The sequence below is a fragment of the Lathyrus oleraceus genome, chromosome 1 (genome assembly GCF_024323335.1).
Source record: "Lathyrus oleraceus cultivar Zhongwan6 chromosome 1, CAAS_Psat_ZW6_1.0, whole genome shotgun sequence".
In the NCBI taxonomy this organism is placed as follows: domain Eukaryota; kingdom Viridiplantae; phylum Streptophyta; class Magnoliopsida; order Fabales; family Fabaceae; genus Lathyrus; species Lathyrus oleraceus.
In genome coordinates this window covers 295785547-295805171 of record NC_066579.1, presented here as the reverse complement: position 1 = coordinate 295805171, position 19625 = coordinate 295785547, and the positions used below count along the sequence as shown (strand labels likewise).

Below are 19625 nucleotides of genomic sequence, written 5' to 3'. Positions count from 1 at the left end.
TAAAGTTTATTGTCCAAATGAGCATTGCCTTTTTAGGTTGTCAGCTTCGTACCGGAAGAAGAGCGAGTCTTGGAAGATTGGATCAATGGGTCCAGATCACACATGCATGCTGACAAACCCAATGCAGGATCATCGTAAACTAAGCTCTCAGCCAATATGCGATGAAATATTATCTGTCATTGGCGATAATCCGTCGTTAAAGGTGAGTACAATAATCTCGCATATTAGGGCAGAGTACGAATACACTCCATCATATAGGAAGACATGGATAACTAGAACAAAAGCTATTGAAAAAGTGTTTGGCAATTGGGAGGAGTCTTACAAACAACTTCCAAAATACCTGTTGGCTCTTAAACACTGTGCTCCCGAGACAATTGTCAAGATGGATATATTGCCCGCATATACACCAAATGGTACATGTGCTGTTGGAAATAGAATATTTCACCGTCTATTCTGGGTGTATCAACCGTGTATCATAGGTTTTTATTCTGGGCGAGGAAATAAGATTGTCGAATGGAGATGCGGTACGGTGGATCGATAGTATTCCATTGGAGAAGTGGACTAGGGCATACGACAACGGTCAGCGTTGGGGCCACATGACAACAAATCTTGTGGAATCAATGAACTCTGTCTTTAAAGGCATCCGTAACCTACCAATAACCGCTTTGGTGCAGGCTACATATTTCAGGCTAGGAGCGTTGTTTGAAACCAGACGCTCAAAATGGAGTTCAGTGTTACAATCTGGACAGTTGTTCAGTGATGCTTCAATAAAATTCATCAGACATGAAGCTGCCAAAGCAAACACACACGTGGTTACGGTATTTGACCGAACTAAAGGTTGGTTTAGTGTTGCCGAGTCCATGGATCACAATGAGGGCATGCCGATGGGACAGTACATAGTCGAACTAGATAGAGGTCGGTGCAACTGCGGAAGGTACCAAGCCTTTCGTACCCCCTGCTCCTATGTCATTGCGGCGTGCTTAAAGGTTCGAAGGGATCCATCCTACTTGCTATTTGAAGTTTACAAAGTCGCCAGCCTTTCAAATGTTTATAAAATTAGTTTTCGGTAGTGGCAAAAGAGGATTATTGGCCAAAATATCAAGGGGACATCGTCTAGCACAACAAAGTTATGCAAAGGAAGAAAAAGGGTCACCCTAACAGCACCCAGATTTGAACCGAAATGGATACGGCGAACAAAATGGTTATACTATGTAGTTCATGCCGTCAACCAGGTCACAATCGTAATAACTGTCCTAGTGTTGGAACGAGCACAACCAGATAAATTTAGATGTACCTCTGTTGCTATATATGAAAAACTAAATTTATTTCATAGTACCTCTGTTGCAATATATGAAAAACTAAATTTATTTCATAGTAGATGTCTGTGACGAAAATACCATTACATAAAAAATAACACAAACAATTAAAACAACTAGAATACAAAAACTATGCAATTACAACCTTCAAAACAATTTTGAACATGTAATGCATCACCCTATGAGCGTCTTGGTCAGTCTTAATATCCACTCATTCGTGCATTTCTCCGTGTTGGTTGAACATGGACACAAGCCATTGTATTCTTCTAATCCATTCACCCTCTCCAATTTCTCTCTCTAACCAACTAACGTCCGATTAAGACGTTCAAACGTATCTGTGTATCAAAGTCGAACCTGTATCGGAGCCGCAACAGCAGAAAATATTACATCAACATTTCGTTTCTGAATGTATGCATACATTGTTGAAACAGAGAGAATTGAAATTGATGGTTGAACTAGACAACTTATGGTATTAGGAGATGAATTTGAGTGAAAATAATTGTATACAAGGCGTGGTATTTATATAAACGGAACATCTATTGGACAAATCACGTGGGCGCCAGATGGATTGGCGCCCACATGACCATCACATGCAGGCGCCAGATGAATTGGCGCCCACCTTGCAAAATGCACTCAGGCGCCAGAGACATTGGCGCCTCCTCATGAGGGCCAATGCAGGCGCCACAAGCATTGGCGCCTCCTCATGAGGCCCAATGCATGTGCGTCAATGCTACTCGCACCTACTCTTATTTGTATGGGGGTGCGTCAATTCATCTGACGCATCCTCTACCAAACTTGGTTATTTTCGATTTTTTTTTTTAAAAATGGTTATTTTGAAAAAAAAATCTAGACATGTGACTTATTTAATAAAAAAAGTTGTATATTGCTATCATATGTATGATTCTATATGAGCAGTACACGGATTAAAAATTTAAAAAGCATATAAGTCTTGTTATTTTGCTTGTTTTATGTATGTGTCTTATTATTTTAGATGTCCTAGAGTTAGTATTAACAAACTTGCTCGTAATAAGTCTTGTCTGCGATATGGCCAAGAAAGAACTCTGGTATTAAAAAATAACATGCTCTATGTGGCTTTTAGTATATCATGCAACACTTGATTTTCAAAGTCTGCATTGGAGTCAGTTTAGTCATGTAAACAAGTAATCAAGCACAAATCTAAAGTAGAACTAAAACCACTACTTGAGTCAATTGATTTCATTAAATCCTATCTGCGATATGACCATTGGAAACTTGGGGGGAATTGAAGTGAACATGGACCACAATTAATGCTAATTTTGTTATTTTATTGGTTCATTAATGAAATGGACTTGAACTTGGCTTATTAATGAAATGGACTTGAACTTGGCTTATGTTTCCTATGCATTTCGCGGTTTCGACATAATTACGGTTTGCTCTACGGTTTGACTATAACTCATATTCGGTACAAGTTTTGACTTAAATTAGAACTACAACAAACATATCCCCTCAATGAATAGAAATAAATGAGAAATTACCAATAAAAGTGAAGAAAAATATGGAACTCGCTATTGCATGCAAGGTGTTCGGTAAAAGTCTTCAACCAAATTTATCTACTTGCTTTTGTTTTGCTACTTGAGATGTTGAATTGTTGTGAGGTGAATTCTTGGAGGTTAAGTTGTTGTTTGTTGTTTTGAAACTTCAAGGAGAGAGATTTTTGTGTTCTATGTCCAAGTTGGATTTTGGGCTTAAAAAAGTGATTATTCTAATAAGCTATTTTATGCTCTATGTATAATAAACTCTACACCAATGCAATGCCTACTTCAATTCTATGCTAAACTATGTTAGAAATTATGTTGATTTTTATGCTACTTGGAATTGGATTTTTTTCGGTTTGTTTAGGATATGGATAACTATAAGACTGATTTAGATCATGAATGATTTGATATCAAAATTCACTAATTCTCTCTATGATGCATGATTAAATTAGAAGAAGAGAGAAGAAAGAAAGAACCACATTTATCGCATTCATCATAAGCAAGACAAAGAAAGATCAAGAACGATAAATATGCAACAAATCGGGAAGGAGTTCAAGACTTACCAACAGAGAAGAGGATTCCTCTGGTTATTGTTGCAAAGAATCGTCGACGAATTTCTGAAGAGAAACCCGAAAAACTTCAAAGTAAGCTCCTTTAATCCAATTAATCGCTTGATAATTATGATTGAATATAGATGATGAATGTAGAAGATGAATATTGAATTTAGAATAATAATGGACAAGCTTGAATCTTGATGAACTTTGAATTGTTGGAAATCCACCAAAATCTATTGAGAATTTCAATCAATCTTGATGAACAAGATTGATATCACCCACACAATAACAATGAAAAGAAAAGAATAACGGATAAAGAAAGAGTGTAACGATGAAGGAGAAGAAGAATTAAATTCTGCAAAATATCTCTCTGCTCACAAACTGTGGAAAACTTCTTATTCACTTTGCAACTGCAAAATACTATGAATACAATGTTATGAATACTCTATTCACTTCATTACAAGAATAAGGGTTACTCCCTCTATTTATAGATTTAGGTTAACTTGGACCTCGAGTCAAAGCCCACAACTATAAAAGCCCAAAATAGCTAACACTACAAAAATAGGCCTAAGTTGAAATCCTGTGTGAAGTAACATGCTTCGACACTTCGACACACTAACACAACTTAGCACTTTATGTGGTTAGACACTTCCTTTCTCTGTCTAGCAACCTACTTCGACACAAGGAATTATAATTCAACACACCACCTAATTCATTATGTCTAAGTTATCTACATCCATCATAACTCTTAGTCTTCTGAGCACTTTGACCTGCATAACTTCTTTGATGCATCATCAAACATCTACCACTCTTGTAGAATTCTATGCCAAGAAAATATAAAATGTCACCCAAATCTGACATTTCGAATTCCTTGTTGAGATCACCTTTGAAGTCTTCGATCTCCTTCTTGTAACTACCTATTATCAACAGGTCATCGACATAGAGGCATAGTATAAGCAATTCATTCTTGCTTCTTCTTACATACACTCTATGTTCAAATTTGCATTTCACAAATTCCTCATCCCTTAGAAATCCATCTATCTTCTTGTTCCAAGCTCTTGGAGCTTGTTTAAGTCCGTACAGGGCTTTATGCAGCCTGTACATTTTTCTTTCTTCGCCATGTTTCACAATCCCAACTGGTTGTGCAACATGAACTTCTTCTTCTAAAGGGCCATTAATGAATGCACATTTCACATCCATCTGACACATCTCCTAGTTGTTCATGTTTGCTAGACCAACAACCAACCTGATTGTTTCGATCCTAACAACAGGTGAAAAAACTTCATCAAAGTCAATTCCTTCTTTCTGAAGAAATCCTTTCGCCACAAGCCTCGCCTTGTATTGAGTTACTTCTCCTCTAGGATTCAACTTCACCTTGCATACCCACTTCACATCGATTGTCTTCTTGTCTTGAGGAAATTCGACAAGTGACCAAGTGTTGTTGACTTCGATTGACTTTAGCTCTTCGTCCATTGCTTTCATCCATTTCGAATCTTTCAATGCCTCAGTTGCATTGATAGGTTCGAAATCTACGTAGAAAGCATAATGTACCAACTTACCTTCTTCATTGACCACATCATCTGAGATAATCACACATTCTTGCAACCTTGCAGGCATGTGTCTTGTTCTTTGAGGTCTGCTTGTACTTGCTTCACCTCTTACTTCTTCCTGTCGAACTTCTCTTTCGACTTCACTAGCTGGTTCATCATAAAATATTCTCACTGAATTTTTCTTGACATTCTCAGTCCAATCCCACTCCTTAAGCTCGTCTATGATCACGTCCCTGTTGATCACTACTTGCTTATTCACTAGGTCAAACAACTTGTATCCTTCAGTCGAATGATATCCTATCAGGATCATCTAACTGGATTTGTCATCAAGTTTTACTCTCAATTAATCTGGCACATTTCTATGTGCTATAGATCCAAACACCCTCAGATGACTCAAGCTAGGCTTGACACCATACCAACATTCTTTTGGCGTGATTCCTTCCACCTTCTTCGTCGAACATCTGTTCAGGATATATGTCACAGTCGACACAACTTCTCCCTATAATTCTTTGGGTAGATGCTTTCCTTTCAACATACTTCTAACCATATTCATAATGGTTCTATTCTTCCTCTCCGCGACTCCATTCTGTTGTGGAGTGTAGGGTGGCACCACCTCATGCGCAATCCCTTCTTTCATACATAATGCATCGAAGTCTTTCGACACATATTCTCCACCATCATCAATTCTCAAAATCTTGATGTTTCGACCGCCCTATCTTTCGACCATAGATTTAAACTTGGAAAATACCTCAATCACTTCACTTTTCTTCTAGATCAGGTGAGACCACCGTTTTCGACTGAAATCATCTATGAATGTAACAAAGTATTTGTTACCTCCAATCGAATCCACCTGGAGAGGACCACATACATCAGAGTATATGACTTCAAGAATTTCCTTCGACCTGCTTCCTGCATCCTTACTGAAGTTGTTCCTATGCTGCTTCGCCTGCACGCATTCTTCACATATTTTGTTTGGAATGTCGATTTCTGGTAATCCTGAAACCATATTTCTTCTCTTCAAATCTCTGATGTCTTTGAAATTGAGATGGACAAGTCTGTAATGCCATATACATTCATCTCTATTGGCTGATTTTACAAGGCACTTATGCTCCATCACATTTAGTTCAATCTTGAAGGTTCTATTCCGAGACATTGGAGCCTTAAAGGTCAACCTTCCATTTGAGTCGAGAACTCTCATCATCTTATCTTTGATCGACACCTTGTAGTTCTTTTCGACTAACTGCCCTATGCTGAGCAAATTGCTCTTCATGCCTGGTATGTACGACACATTTGAAATTACTGACCTCTTGCCATCTTTCCTCATAATCAGAACATCACCAACACCTTCAGCTTCTAGAGTGTTGCCATTTGCAAATTTCACCATGTTCTTCATTGAGGGCTTTATGTTGACAAACCAATCTTTTCTTCTTCTCTTGTTGTAACCATCAGCAACATCTCTTCTTCTTCATGTTTCGCCAGCTTTACATAAGTTTCTTGATTCTTCTGCTTTTCTGGACAATCACTAGAATAATAACCATACCCTTGACAATTGTAACACTAAATGTGACTTTTGTCTGGCTTTTGAACACCGTATCTTCCTCTGCCTGCAATACCACCTCTTTGGTTGCCTTGGTTCCAGGGTTTTCTCTAATTCGACCAATTTCCTTCTTGCTGATTTCGACCAGTCAAATTGTTGTAACCTTCTCTTCCTTTGTTTCCATTCCAGCTACCTCTGCCTTTCCTTTCTTTTGTTGATTGAGCCTACAAAGCCATATCACTCTTCGACTTTCCTGCAGCTCTTTCATCCATTCTTTGTTCATGAGATTCAAGTGTCCCTTGAAGATCTTCCTTTGTCAGTTTTGACAAATCTTTCGACTCTTCTATGGCTACTACCACGTGGTCGAACTTTGGAGCCAACGACCTCAAGATATTTCCAACAACAGATCTTCATGTTAACACTTATCCACATACCTTGATTTGATTCACCAGTTTCGTAACCTTGGTGAAGAAATCAGTTATGCTTTCATTGTCTTCCATCTGAAGCAATTCATACGTTCTTTTGTGAGTTTGTAACTCACCTATTTCACCTTCTTCGCGCCTCCAAACGATTTCTCCAGAATTTCCCATGCTTCTTTCGCTGACTCTACATCACTAACCTTTTCAAAGTTATCTGCATCAACACATTGATGGATTATAAAGAGAGATTTATAATCTTTCTTCTTCAATTCTATATGTGCAACATTTTCTTGATCTGTCGCGACTTCTGCAAGCGTTGCTACTCCTTCCTTCACAAGATCCCAAAGATCTTGATAACAGAACACGACCTTTATCTGCTTGCACCAATTCTCATAATTGTTGTTTTTGAGAATCAGAAGATTTTCTGGAAAATGCATGTTTGGATGATTCGTTGCCATGGTGATTTTCTTCCCACGAATCGATAAACCGGAGCTCTTGATACCAGATGTTGGAAATCCACCAAAATCTATGGAGAATTTCAATCAATCTTGATGAACAAGATTGTTATCACCCACATAATAGCAATGAAAAGAAAAGAACAATGGAGAAAGAAAGAGTGTGTAGAATGATGAAGGAGAAGAAGAATTAAATTCTACAGAGTTTCTCTCTGCCCACAAACCGTGGAAAACTTGTTATTCACTTTACAACTGCAAAATACCGTGAATACAATGTTATGAATACTCTATTCACTTCATTACAAGAATAAAGGTTACTCCCTCTATTTATAGATTTAGGTTAACTGGGAGCTCAAGTCAAAACCCAAAACTATAAAAATCCAAAATAGCTAACACTACTAAAATAGGCCTAAGTCGAAATTCTGTGTGAAGTAAGATGTTTCGACACTTCGACACTAACACAACTTAACACTCTAGGTGGTTCGACACTTCCTTGCTCTGTCGAGCAACCTGCTTCGATACAAGGAATTACAATTCAACATGAATGAGGATTGTTTTTTATAATGCATGAATTGTTGAAACTTGATTGATGATTTGTTAAAATTGGATTGTAGCTAAGTTCCACCAGTTTTAGAACTTCAATGTGAAGTTCTAGACGATGATGGTGAGGGAGTGAAGAAAATAGAGAATTATGAGAGAACTTGAGAGAAAAATGGTGGGAGATGAATGGTTAAAGGGGTTAATGTGAGTTATGTTAGCTCTTCTAGTTAGGTTAGTTAACACCAAAATTGTGAGAAATGACATATTTATATAGCTTTTGTAAATGAATGAGCACCATTGGATTATGATTCAAGTAACAAGTTTATCAATGGTTGAAAAATTTAACTTAGAAGTGTTTGGTTACTTATCAGACCATTGGTACTTTGTGCTAACTTAATTTGGTTACTTATTCAAGAAAGCTAAAGATGTTGTTAAAGCAATAAAAAAAGAGACTAGATAACAAGAACCCTAACACCTAACTTTATGCTGTCATGGTGAGTATAATTACCTTATTATGATTAGATACAAAGAAGATTGGATACACATATTTTTCATTATACCCGGAATAGAGAAGATTGAATACACGACTTTTACAAAATCTCACATAAGCAAACATAAAATAAACCTAAATTTACTGTTATTGTACAAATTTCCAGCTCATTGCATTTCTCCAACTCTTTGCATTTGTCCATAAAAAGAATACAAATGGAGTTATTAAAACATAATCTAAAAGATTAGAACTCTTAAAACAGAAACAAAACTCTAACCTTCAATTAACTCAAAGAACTCTTGAAATAAAAAAAACTGAATATACAAATTCCATTCAAAAGATTAGAAAACAAAATTTAAAAAAATCAAGAATAAAGAAGAATTTAATGTTTTAGTAAGCAAAACATGACCAGAGAAGAACATATCAAAATACAAACCATATCGAGGGTGAGAGATGGCCTAGACTTGTCGTGTTTAAATGTGGAAGCTTGTTGTTTATGACGTAAGCTCGTGGTTGAGAAGATAAGGATACAAATGGTTGACACTTAGTAAGGAAGAAGAAGGAAAGGGCGGTTATGACGGCGAGGGAGAAATATTGAGTTGGTTAGGGATTAGGGTTTCATTTTTGGGGATGAACCGATGAAGGAGGGTGACTGATGGGTTAGGGTTAGGAGGATAATTATGATTGTGTGTTAATGTTTGGTTGGAATAATTGGGTTTGGGTAGCTACTGGATTTGGGTTAGGCATAAATAATAAGAATATAGAATCGGTTGAGTTCAGATTTTGCTGGGCCTAATAAACTGAACCGAACCCGACCATAGAAACCCCTTTGAACATGTTTGAACCATCCGCCAAACCTGTGAACTCGAAATAAACCGACCCGAAAATAAATAATATAACCAATTTGATCAGTTATTTTCGAGGACGTAACCTTGTCCATCCCTAATCGCAATGTTAAAATATATCTCTATTAATTTGACAGGGTCTTCCTTTTTTATCTTTTTCATATGCTACTTCAATTTCATAACGAGTGTCTCATTTAAAATAATAAAATGTTCCAAAATAAATGATTTATTTTAATTTACAAGGTAAATTACTCAATTTGTCCCAAAATAATTATCATACTTGAACTTTCACACAAATTAAGAAAATATAATAAATAAAAGAGAAAAAAATATTAATTTTACTAAATTATCCTTATCATTTATTGGTTTATTTGAATTAATATTAATGTAAAATTAAAAATATTAATTAGAAAATACAATTGAAAGATAAAAATTAAAATTACATTGATAAATTAAAGTGATAAATATTTTGAATTAAATAGTTTTTCTAAATCCGACTATTATTTTAAAATGAAAGAATAATTTTTTTAATTGTGACATCTAATTATTACTCCCTCCCTCTCATAATAAATGTTTTATTTGAGTTATGCGTTGTTTTTAAGAAAATGATTAGATATATTAATTTTAATAATAAAATTAATATTATTTATTAAAATATTATTATTTATTATAATTAATAAAGTATTTGAAAAAAGGAAAAATTAATAAATATTAAAAAAACATTATATTAATATTTTAAATAAACATTTATTTTGAGATATAAAAGAATTAAAAAAAAGATTAATTGTTATGCACAATATTTTACATTATCATTGAATCACAATCATCCATTTATATTATTTTTTAAGTGATTAAAATAAAAGTCAAATATTTTAAATAAATTAATGATTATGATTGACAAAATAAAAAATCTTTACCCTTGTCAATATATATCAATTAAATTTATTAAAAAAAGTTGTGCGAGAGAGGGAGTAATATCATCTGCATCGCTCCCCGTACTTAAAATATCATCTGCATCGCTCACCGTACTTAAAATTTTAATCTAAAATTAATTAAACCCCGTCTATCAAATCACACTTTCCAATCAAAACCATCTCTCTATCTCTCATCCATTCTCCACCGTCAGATCTCCAACTTCTAACACCGAATATAGTAGAACCTTCCATTTACTTTTCACTCATCACGATAACTCCACTAAGCGCTCATTTTCCCATTCACCATGGTGTTACCGGCGAAAAGCCGTTGAAACGGATGAAGAAGACATTAAACGCCGATTTCCAAAACTTTCCACCGTCGGAAGGCAACTTCTCCGGCGCATCCTTCCGGACGAATGTACGTTCCTTCCTGACGAACCACGCGCAACTCCCCCCACCATCGGCATTGTTTCCTCACTTGCTGACGTGGCAGATCATGTTCCGGATCGGTGGGGACTTGACTGCGACGGAGGATGGATCGGATCCGGTGGTTTGTCTTGATGTTGTTGAAGAGGATGTTGCTAGATCCAGATCTGTGTTCTGCGATCAGTGCCGAGTTGTTGGTGAGTTGACTCGCCTGTAGTTTGCCGATTCTGTTCACGTTATACATTGGTGTGTTTGATCCATGTCTTCCGATCGCTTTTTTTTCTCCGATAGCGTTGGAGGAAATAAAAATGAAAACCGAGTTTCTTAAAATGAAACGAACTTAGAATCATAACTTAATTTAACATTAAGATTCTAATAAAAAAAATTAATGCATACTTTACACTATTAATTAGTACTATAATTATTGCATTATTTCTATAACACAAATAAAAAATAGTAGTAATAGTCTTATTTATAGATAAGAAAAAATTTATTTGATCTATATTTTGTTCAGATATATTATTTATTTAATATATTGAAAAAACAATGTTTTTAATAAATAGGATAAGAGAGTACTAAGTTCGTTTGAATAAAATTGATTTTTTAAATTTATTGAATAATTAATGTATCTAATTCATTACATGAATAATTAATTTAAAATGATTTTTTTTAAAGATAGGAATAATTAAGCATAAGAGTGTACTAATTTTTTTTATTCATATATAACAGCTAGAAAATAAAATAGGGTCGACGGACCCATTTGAAGTAGGTTCAATGAGCCCCACTTTAGGGGCTGTAATAAGACACCTATTACTTGTGGTCCAAGCTTGGATCAGTGGACAATGTGCACTTCACATTGAACGTATTTCTTACTTAATTCCTATGAACCACAAACACGATCCAGGAAGAGGAACATCATTAGATTGCATGACGAATGTTTTTGCAATCATTATTAGTTCTTAATTACTTTTTAATTTTCAATTTGTTATTCAGTGAAGTGAAAATTTGAAATATATGGTGATGCATTAGGTTGGAGTGGACACCCGGTGTGCGGGAAACGGTACCATTTTATCATAAAGGCTGATGGGAGCTCTATTGGTGGGTATCACAAGCCATGCATGTGCTGTGGAGATATCTTGCATTTGTCAGAATCCAAGTTAGTACCATCCCATGTACCCACCGATAAGCTTATTCTTTTGTTTCATGTATAAGAGAGTAGAGGCAGATTCAGGAATTTCAATTAGTTGGGGAAAAGATCATATATTACAAATGTTTATATATAAAAAAAATACATCAATGCATAAACGATAAATTAGATGATTATTCTTCATAAGAATGGAATTGAGATGATTTATTTGAGTAATTACAATCGTGCAGTTATATTTTGAAACTATAGCACACTATCTGGTCATTGAGATGATTTATGTAGTATAATTATAACAGTTGTCGTGACTCGAAATGTATTAGCTCATAGTCGTAACTTGATATGGTTATAGCATACTAGTGCAGTCATCTAATGGTTTGCATAATGCTATCAATCTTTAGGTGCAAGTCTTGCAACCATGTGACAAGCACAGATGATGTTGAAGATTGGGTGTACCAACAATTGGAGAGCACTACTCATCTTTTACACGGTGTGGTTCATGCCAATGGTTATGGGCACCTTCTTCGTGTTAATGGCAGAGAAGGAGGCTCTAGATTTCTTTCTGGCTCCCATATCATGGACTTCTGGGATCGGCTCTGCAAGACACTTGGAGTCAGGTGATTGTTTATGATTAAGTTGTTGGTTTTGGATCAATTCTTTCAATTACTACCATGTACTTATCCATAAAACTTTTGTCATGTATTTGGCAGTGTGTAGGAAAAATATAATAAACTTTTTTGAAAAAACTGATTATTGCATATTTTAAAGTAACATAGCGGCACTTATGAATTAACGTATTCTGTTTAGGTTGAGAGCTAGGATGTTTTAATAATCAGATCTCATACAGTATGCATACATTTTAAATGTTTTGGGCATCTGGAAATCCTTAAACCTTCTTGACATGGGTCGGTATATTTGGAAACATACTTTTTTTTAATATGGATGTAGCTTTTAGTTAACTCTGATGTGTCTTACTGTTCATTATGGGCAGAAAAGTTAGTGTGATGGATGTTTCAAAGAAATATGGACTCGAGTACCGTCTGATCCATTCCATCACAAGGGGACATCCCTGGTATGGCGAATGGGGCTATCAATTTGGCTCTGGTAGCTATGGTCTCACACAGGAAGCATATAGGACTGCTGTTGAAAGCGTTTCCGACTTGCCTTTGTCGATATTCCTCTCTCAGGGCCAGAAGCCCCACTCTTGTATGCAGGGAATCATCTCACACTATCAGTCTTTGTCGGAACATCAGCTTGTAAATATAAGAGACCTCTTCTGCCTTTTGATGGGTTTTATTCGTGATTCTATCAAGACTTCATTAACGGTTGAGAGCATCACTGGCAAGAAACGCTGCTTTAATGCCACAGGAGTTTCATGTTCCTGGGGGGAGAGTGACACGGTACGTGTTGAGGAAGCTATTCTCAGAGTGCTGCGTGCTGTGTCTCGGTCCAATTGGGTGAGCTGGCGTGCTCTTAGGGGTTCTGTCTATAAGGTGGCCTCTGCTGAACTGCTTGATTACTGCCTTGGAGAACTGGGTGGAAAAGTGGTCTTGGGTTCAATGGTTGTAAATACCCGGTGCAATCCCGAGACTGGAGCTTTTGAGTGCAGGTTAGATTTTATTCTGTTCTTATAGATCGGTTTATTATCTGCAGCTTTTGAATGCAGGTTAGACTTTATTCTGTTCATTGATGTTTTTCTTAAAGTATTTTATGCCATTGAGTAATACTATTTGGAAGACTGTCATATGGTTGATTTTTATTCTGTGCTTCTGTAATTTGTTAGCTTCTATTTGATGCAGACTTGAGGCTGCAAACACTTCTTGTGACGGAAAGACATCAAACAATTATTCTTCAGGCTCAAAGTGTCCATCTAAAGAAAACCTTCTATATGACTTGAGATATTTGTATGGATATTTGCTTAACTCTCAGATGATGCAGAGCTATTTTCCCAAGGAAACAAGGGCTCCTGTAATGAGCTCAGTCCAGAAACTTCTTAACTGTAAGCAGTTAGTAAAAGATTATAGCCCTGATATGTTGCCAACGGCCAATTTGTATAAAATACGCCTCTCATGTCAAGTGGAACTCGCGGACGAATCTGAAAACCCCACAATTCCACCAGAACTTGTTATCCTACCCATAAATGCAACAGTATCTGACCTTAAAATCGAAGCAGCAAATGTTTTTCAAGATGTATATCTCATGTTCAGAAGATCTGTAGTCGATGAGCTAGTTGGCTATTGCAGTCTAGATGATTCCACTCAGGTCAAGCTCTTGCTAGGATCAACAGAAACGGTTTGTGTCCGGGGAAGATGCATTGGGAAGAATGGATTGAGCAAGTACCGAATGGAACGTGGAATTGAGAGGTGGACTGTAGAATGCAGCTGTGGTGCCAAGGATGATGATGGGGAGAGAATGTTGGCTTGTGATAAATGTGGAGTGTGGCGGCATACTATATGTTCCGACATTCATGATACACAACCTGTTCCTACCCATTTCATTTGTCTAAAATGCCAAAACTCTGACTTGAAACCTAAATCAATTGTGAATTGCAAAGATGAAACTCTGATTAACATTACTGGTAGTAGTAGCAGTTGCTTTGGAAAGGGATTGCCAGTTCCATCTGATGTTCATTGAGACTTCACTAGATAATGTAAATAAAATATTTTGTTTTGTTTGGGCCAGTATGAAGTTTGTATATAGCAGAAAAGCCTAATAGGTGCCATTAAGTGTAGTGTATGCCATTATTCACATTTCAGGTTCTACCTTTGTATATATTATGCACATATCTTTCAATATTTTTACATTAGCCTTTCATTCAATGACTTAGTTTATCATTCACTTTTTGACATTAGCATTTCATTCAACGACTTTGTTTATCATGTACATATTCAATTTTCCCAAATTTATAGTTATAAAGTTTTGATTAAAATATACAAATGTACTGAACAAATGTTTAATCTTGGTATACCTCAAAAGATAACTTTTACACTTATTGGAGCCACAAAGCACTGGATCAAAGTTCTGAGAGATGATGGAATATCCACAACCTGGTCTTTCCTAATTTTTTCCATGGGAGGTAATTCTATTTGATCAAAGGCCGGATACTAAATATGGACAGTTTCATTGTACATGATTTTGCAAGAGTATCTTTCTGATCATCAGGTCAACTTGCTGTATAATTACACTTTCAAGGATGATATCACAAATGTGTATTTCATTTGTGATATACACATTTGTAGCAAGCATAATATGCACAACCTGGTCCGTCCTTATGTTACCACATTACCATCCTTGCAGCAAGTATACTACCTCTTCACTTCAAGTTACCTGTATAAAATTGAATTAAAGTTTGACTTAAACTTGAGGGAAGTCCACATCAGCCTGTAAACATACATGGCAGAGGTTGATAATACAACGTGTGCAACCAAATTCCATGATTACAGTGATAAAATTATTTGAACATTTACAACAGAATTTCAAATATGGAAACATCAGAATGAAAAACCATTCACAAAATCATAAACCTGCATGGAAAATGCATATCTAGATAGGAGGAATAAAGAGGCCTCCAACGGAATTCAGACTTGGCTAATAAAAAATTGAAGTGTGTATTAGTCTACAGCTTGATAGTGCTATTATCTCTCCTACGACACAGGGACAACTCTATGAGTAGGTGTGTCGTGTCTCATACGTGTCAGTGTCTGACATATGTATAACATCTGTCGGAAAAATCATATAAGTGTTTTTACAAAAATGGTTTTTTCTTTGATTCCACGCTGTTTGAATCGGTATCCGACACTCGTAAAACACTTATACAACACGCATCAGTCAATTCAGACAAGTGCTTTATAAAAAATATATTTTTCTTTGCTTCAACACACCTTATAAATTTCTTGAACAAATCTCACACATATCTAAAAGGGTTAAACATGTATTGAAACAATGTTATCAACGAATAATACAACAACAAAGCCTTATCCCAGTAAGTGGAGTCGGTTACATGATCAACTTTCGTCATAATGTTCTATCTAGGACCATACTTCTATCCAGATTGTTAATCTCGAGATCTTTCTAAATAATTTTTCATATAATCTTTCAAGATCTTCCTTTTCCTCTAGTTATATGACTTCTCTCCATTTGATCTACTCTTCTCTCTATATGCTCAAACTACCTAAATCTATTTTTCACCCTCTTCTCTACTATAAGTGCTACCCAACACTCTTTTTAATATTTTCATTTCTACTCCTGTCTGCATGTCCAAGTCAATGAAAAATATTAAGAACATTCATTTAAATTAGAATATTTTTAACTCTTAAAAGAAAAATGGAAAAATAAAACTTAAATATTATACGTAACAGTGTCGGTATCCTATGTTTTTTACGATATGATATCGAAGTGTTGGTGTCAGGCGGAGTCTGTGCTTCATAGATTACCTCTAAGCTTGTTGGCAACAGCTGCAATCCAGGCTCTGTCTTTAATGCTAAATGCATATCTCGTGGTCGAGACCAGCAGAATAAATCCCGCCGGTTTTTGCGAATCAGTAGCACTCTCCATAGAAACTTGTAATATTGGCTGCACCAGAAGAGAGCGAGCCCCTTTAGGTAGAAGATCCTGAAATTCAGAATCTGAAACATCCATCAAAATTCCAGATTATTTGAACTAAGGTACAAGACAATGTTCGAAGTGAAGCGCAAATTATGCTAATAAGGAGTGCATTCGTTTAATTCTATAAAAATGCAACATAACTTTCAAGAACTTGTCAAATATCTTTCAAGGGAAAAGAAACAAAACTTCATACAATTTGATACCTGCATCTTGTGGAAAATATAGGGTCTCCTTCAAATTGTTGAGGCCAGCATTTTCAATTTTGTTTCTAAACTGTCCAAGAAGAATTTCTTTTGATGAATCATCGATTTCGTTCCAGTAGCCCCTTGCACATATTTCTCCTTGAATCAAAATGAGCTGAACACATTGGAATTGCTCGAGAGAATAAGGTAAATGACTAAAAACATAAGAGCAGAAAAAAAGTGCTTAGTTGATTGAGAGAATAAATGGTAGCACCTAATTGAGCCAAGGGATGAACATAATGATAATCTATGTGACGTACCGCAGCTATGGCATTTGTATTACGCAGCAAAATATATGACGTCCAAGCTAGGTCTTCCTTCAGACCATCCGCTATATCGGCTGACATGACAAATATTTGTTGTGTTCCATCTGGTAGAGTTGTTTGATCCACTTGTTGAGCACCCTAACAATTTTCCAGACATGTTTGAGGATCAGCATCATATGTGAAAGACTTCAAATTTGAGCTCCTTATAGTAAAAGCAAAAGATTAGGTTATGCTTAGATTGACTTATAAAAAACTTATTTGAACTTATCTCTAAACATGTTGATTTTGAATGAATTTAAAAATCAATTGTAGATGCAAAGCTTCAAATTCTAAAGGCAAAGTACATTCTATTCTACTGCACAACATCCAAACATGGTCAAATAAAGTTTACACCTTAGGTTGAATTATATAGCCCATATCTACCAAATTTAATTGACTTTATTCAAATTCTTCATGCTGAAAGAAATTATATACATGGATAAAGTTAGTTACCTTGAGAAATTTACCAAGGTAAGGCAGCAGAATTGAGAAGGAAGCCAAAGACAGACCCAAAACCTCTGTTCTCTACATATTAAAAAAAACACATCAATTGAAAATCACCTCACAGAAACAAATAAAGTTTAAAAACAGTTTTATTTTCATCTCAAAATTAAACTTTAAAGTAATATCCAAATTAGTCTCCCACAAAAACTACTAAGATGAGACCTTGTAAGAAATAAAAATATCAGGTAATTTATAGCACAAATATTTTTGTATTTACATTTGCATAACCAAAGCATATTCAACCAATTAAATTAATAAAACTGAATAATAAAAAGGAAAATATATTTATTTATTTCTATATCTATATCTATATAAAATGAAATCTTACAAGCTGAGGTGGTGTAATGGTGGAAGAATCAGAACCAAGGAAGTGATTTAAGATGAGAAGAGAACCAAAAGCGTAACCAATCCATCTAGGCAAGTAAGATTCATCAAACCCAGGTATTCCTAATGTGAAGCGAAGAACGGATAGATTGAGCTGTTGTTGTTGTTGTTGTTGGGATGTTGTGTTGGTGGAATTGGGTGGCTGAAGATTTGCACGAAGTATTGTTGTTGATTTTGTGGAGAAAGTTTTGGGGAAAAGAAGTTTGTTAGGAGGAATACAGGGTTTCAATGATAGAATGGTTATGCTGTTCATCTTTTCTTTTCTGGTTAAGGTTTCTCCGGTTATTGCTACTCACACACTTGTTTGTAGTGGTGATTTTATAAAACTGTTTTTGGTTAAATGTATTGATTTTGGTTAAATGTTAGTGATTGAAAGAAAAGTTTAATATATATAGAAAAATTTAAGAAAAGTTTAATATATATCGGCAAACTACAGGCGAGTCAACTCACCAACAACTCGGCACTGATCGCAGAACACAGATCTGGATCTAGCAACATCCTCTTCAACAACATCAAGACAAACCACCGGATCCGATCCATCCTCCGTCGCAGTCAAGTCCCCACCGATCCGGAACATGATCTGCCACGTCAGCAAGTGAGGAAACAATGCCGATGGTGGGGGGAGTTGCAAGTGAGAAATGTTAGTGATAATCTTAATCCTTAAATTTTTCAGATATTACTCCCTCCCTTTCATAAAACCTTTTTTTAATTCTTTTATATATCAAAATAAATGTTTATTTAAAATATATTAATATAATATTTTTTTAATATTTATTAATTTTTCCTTTTTTCAATCACTTCACTAATTATAATAAATAATAATATTTTAGTAAATGATATTAATTTTATTATTAAAATTAATATATTTAATCATTTTCTTAAAAACAACACATAATTCAAATAAAACATTTATTATGAGAGGAGGAAGTAATAATTAGATGTCACACTTAAAAAAAAATTATTCTTTCATTTTAAAATGATAGTGGGATTTAGAAAAATTATTTAATTCAAAATATTTATCACTTTAATTTATCAATGTAATTTTAATTTTTATCTTTCAATTGCATCTTCTAATTAATATTTTTAATTTTATATTAATATTAATTCAAATAAATCAATAAATAATAAGGATAATTTAGTAAAATTAATATTTTTTCTCTTTTATTTATTATATTTTCTTAATTTGTGTGAAAGTTCAAGTATGATAATTATTTTGGGACAAATTGAGTAATTTACCTTGTAAATTAAAATAAATCATTTATTTTGGAACAATTTATTATTTTAAATGAGTCACTCATTATAAAATTGAAGTAGCATATGAAAAAGATAAAAAAAGGAAGAACCTGTCAAATTAATAGAGATATATTTTAACATTCCGATTAGGGATGGACAAGGTTACGTCCTCGAAAATAACTGATCGAACTGGTTATATTATTTATTTTCGGGTCAGTTTATTTCGAGTTCACAGGTTGGGCAGATGGTTCAAACATGTTCAAAGGGGTGTCTATGGTCGGGTTCGGTTCAGTTTATTAGGCCTAGCAAAATTTGAACTCAACCGATTCTATATTCTTATTACTTATGCCTAACCTAAATCCAGTAGCTACCCAAACCCAATTATTCCAACCTAACATTAACACACAATCATAATTCTCCTCCTAACCCTAACCCATCAGTCACCCTCCTTCATCAGTTCATCCCCAAAAGTGAAACCCTAATCCCTAACCAACTCAGTGTTTCTCCCTCGCCGTCATCACCGTCCTTTCCTTCTTCATCCTTACTAAGTGTCAACCATTTGTATTCTTATCCTATCAACCACAAGCTTACGTCATAAACAACAAGCTTCCACATTCAAACACGACAAGTCTAGGCCATCTCTCACCC

General features: G+C 35.1%; 2 protein-coding genes across 5 annotated transcripts; one reads left to right on the top strand and one right to left on the bottom strand.

Moving 5' to 3' along the window:
- Positions 1-10211: 10211 nt before the first annotated feature.
- Positions 10212-14530, top strand: LOC127131284 (PHD finger protein At1g33420). 2 transcript variants are annotated; one of them, XM_051060217.1, is made up of 5 exons: positions 10212-10757; positions 11590-11716; positions 12106-12321; positions 12696-13313; positions 13504-14530. In XM_051060217.1, the coding sequence occupies exons 1-5, from the start codon at positions 10472-10474 to the stop codon at positions 14336-14338; spliced, it is 2082 nt and encodes a 693-aa protein (XP_050916174.1). In that variant the 5' UTR covers positions 10212-10471; the 3' UTR covers positions 14339-14530. The 2 variants fall into 2 exon arrangements, with proteins under 2 accessions (XP_050916174.1, XP_050916176.1); XM_051060219.1 differs by lacking the exon at positions 10212-10757 and having other exon boundaries at positions 11595-11732.
- LOC127131295 (protein COFACTOR ASSEMBLY OF COMPLEX C SUBUNIT B CCB2, chloroplastic) lies at positions 14528-18433 on the bottom strand. Of its 3 annotated transcripts, none has more exons than XM_051060228.1 (6): positions 17689-18161; positions 17310-17381; positions 16812-16955; positions 16513-16666; positions 16138-16329; positions 14528-15031 (listed from the first exon to the last, which is right to left on the bottom strand). In XM_051060228.1, the coding sequence occupies exons 1-6, from the start codon at positions 17995-17997 to the stop codon at positions 15018-15020; spliced, it is 885 nt and encodes a 294-aa protein (XP_050916185.1). In that variant the 5' UTR covers positions 17998-18161; the 3' UTR covers positions 14528-15017. The 3 variants fall into 3 exon arrangements, with proteins under 3 accessions (XP_050916185.1, XP_050916190.1, XP_050916181.1); XM_051060233.1 differs by lacking the exons at positions 14528-15031; positions 17689-18161 and adding exons at positions 15515-15953; positions 18195-18433; XM_051060224.1 differs by lacking the exon at positions 14528-15031 and adding an exon at positions 15515-15953 and having other exon boundaries at positions 17689-18163.
- Between the last annotated feature and the right edge of the window lie 1192 nt (positions 18434-19625).

Excerpts from the sequence above, each read along its gene's own strand:
- LOC127131284 (XM_051060217.1), top strand. The coding sequence starts at position 10,472 with ATGAAGAAGACATTAAACGCCGATTTCCAAAACTTTCCACCGTCGGAA. Across the intron at positions 12,322-12,695 it reads TGCAAGACACTTGGAGTCAG|AAAAGTTAGTGTGATGGATG; the intron begins GTGATTGTTTAT and ends CATTATGGGCAG. Across the intron at positions 13,314-13,503 it reads ACTGGAGCTTTTGAGTGCAG|ACTTGAGGCTGCAAACACTT; the intron begins GTTAGATTTTAT and ends TATTTGATGCAG.
- LOC127131295 (XM_051060224.1), bottom strand. The coding sequence starts at position 17,997 with ATGAACAGCATAACCATTCTATCATTGAAACCCTGTATTCCTCCTAAC. Across the intron at positions 17,382-17,688 it reads CCATTACACCACCTCAGCTT|AGAACAGAGGTTTTGGGTCT; the intron begins GTAAGATTTCAT and ends TTTAATATGTAG. Across the intron at positions 16,667-16,811 it reads ATACAAATGCCATAGCTGCG|CTCATTTTGATTCAAGGAGA; the intron begins GTACGTCACATA and ends CAATGTGTTCAG.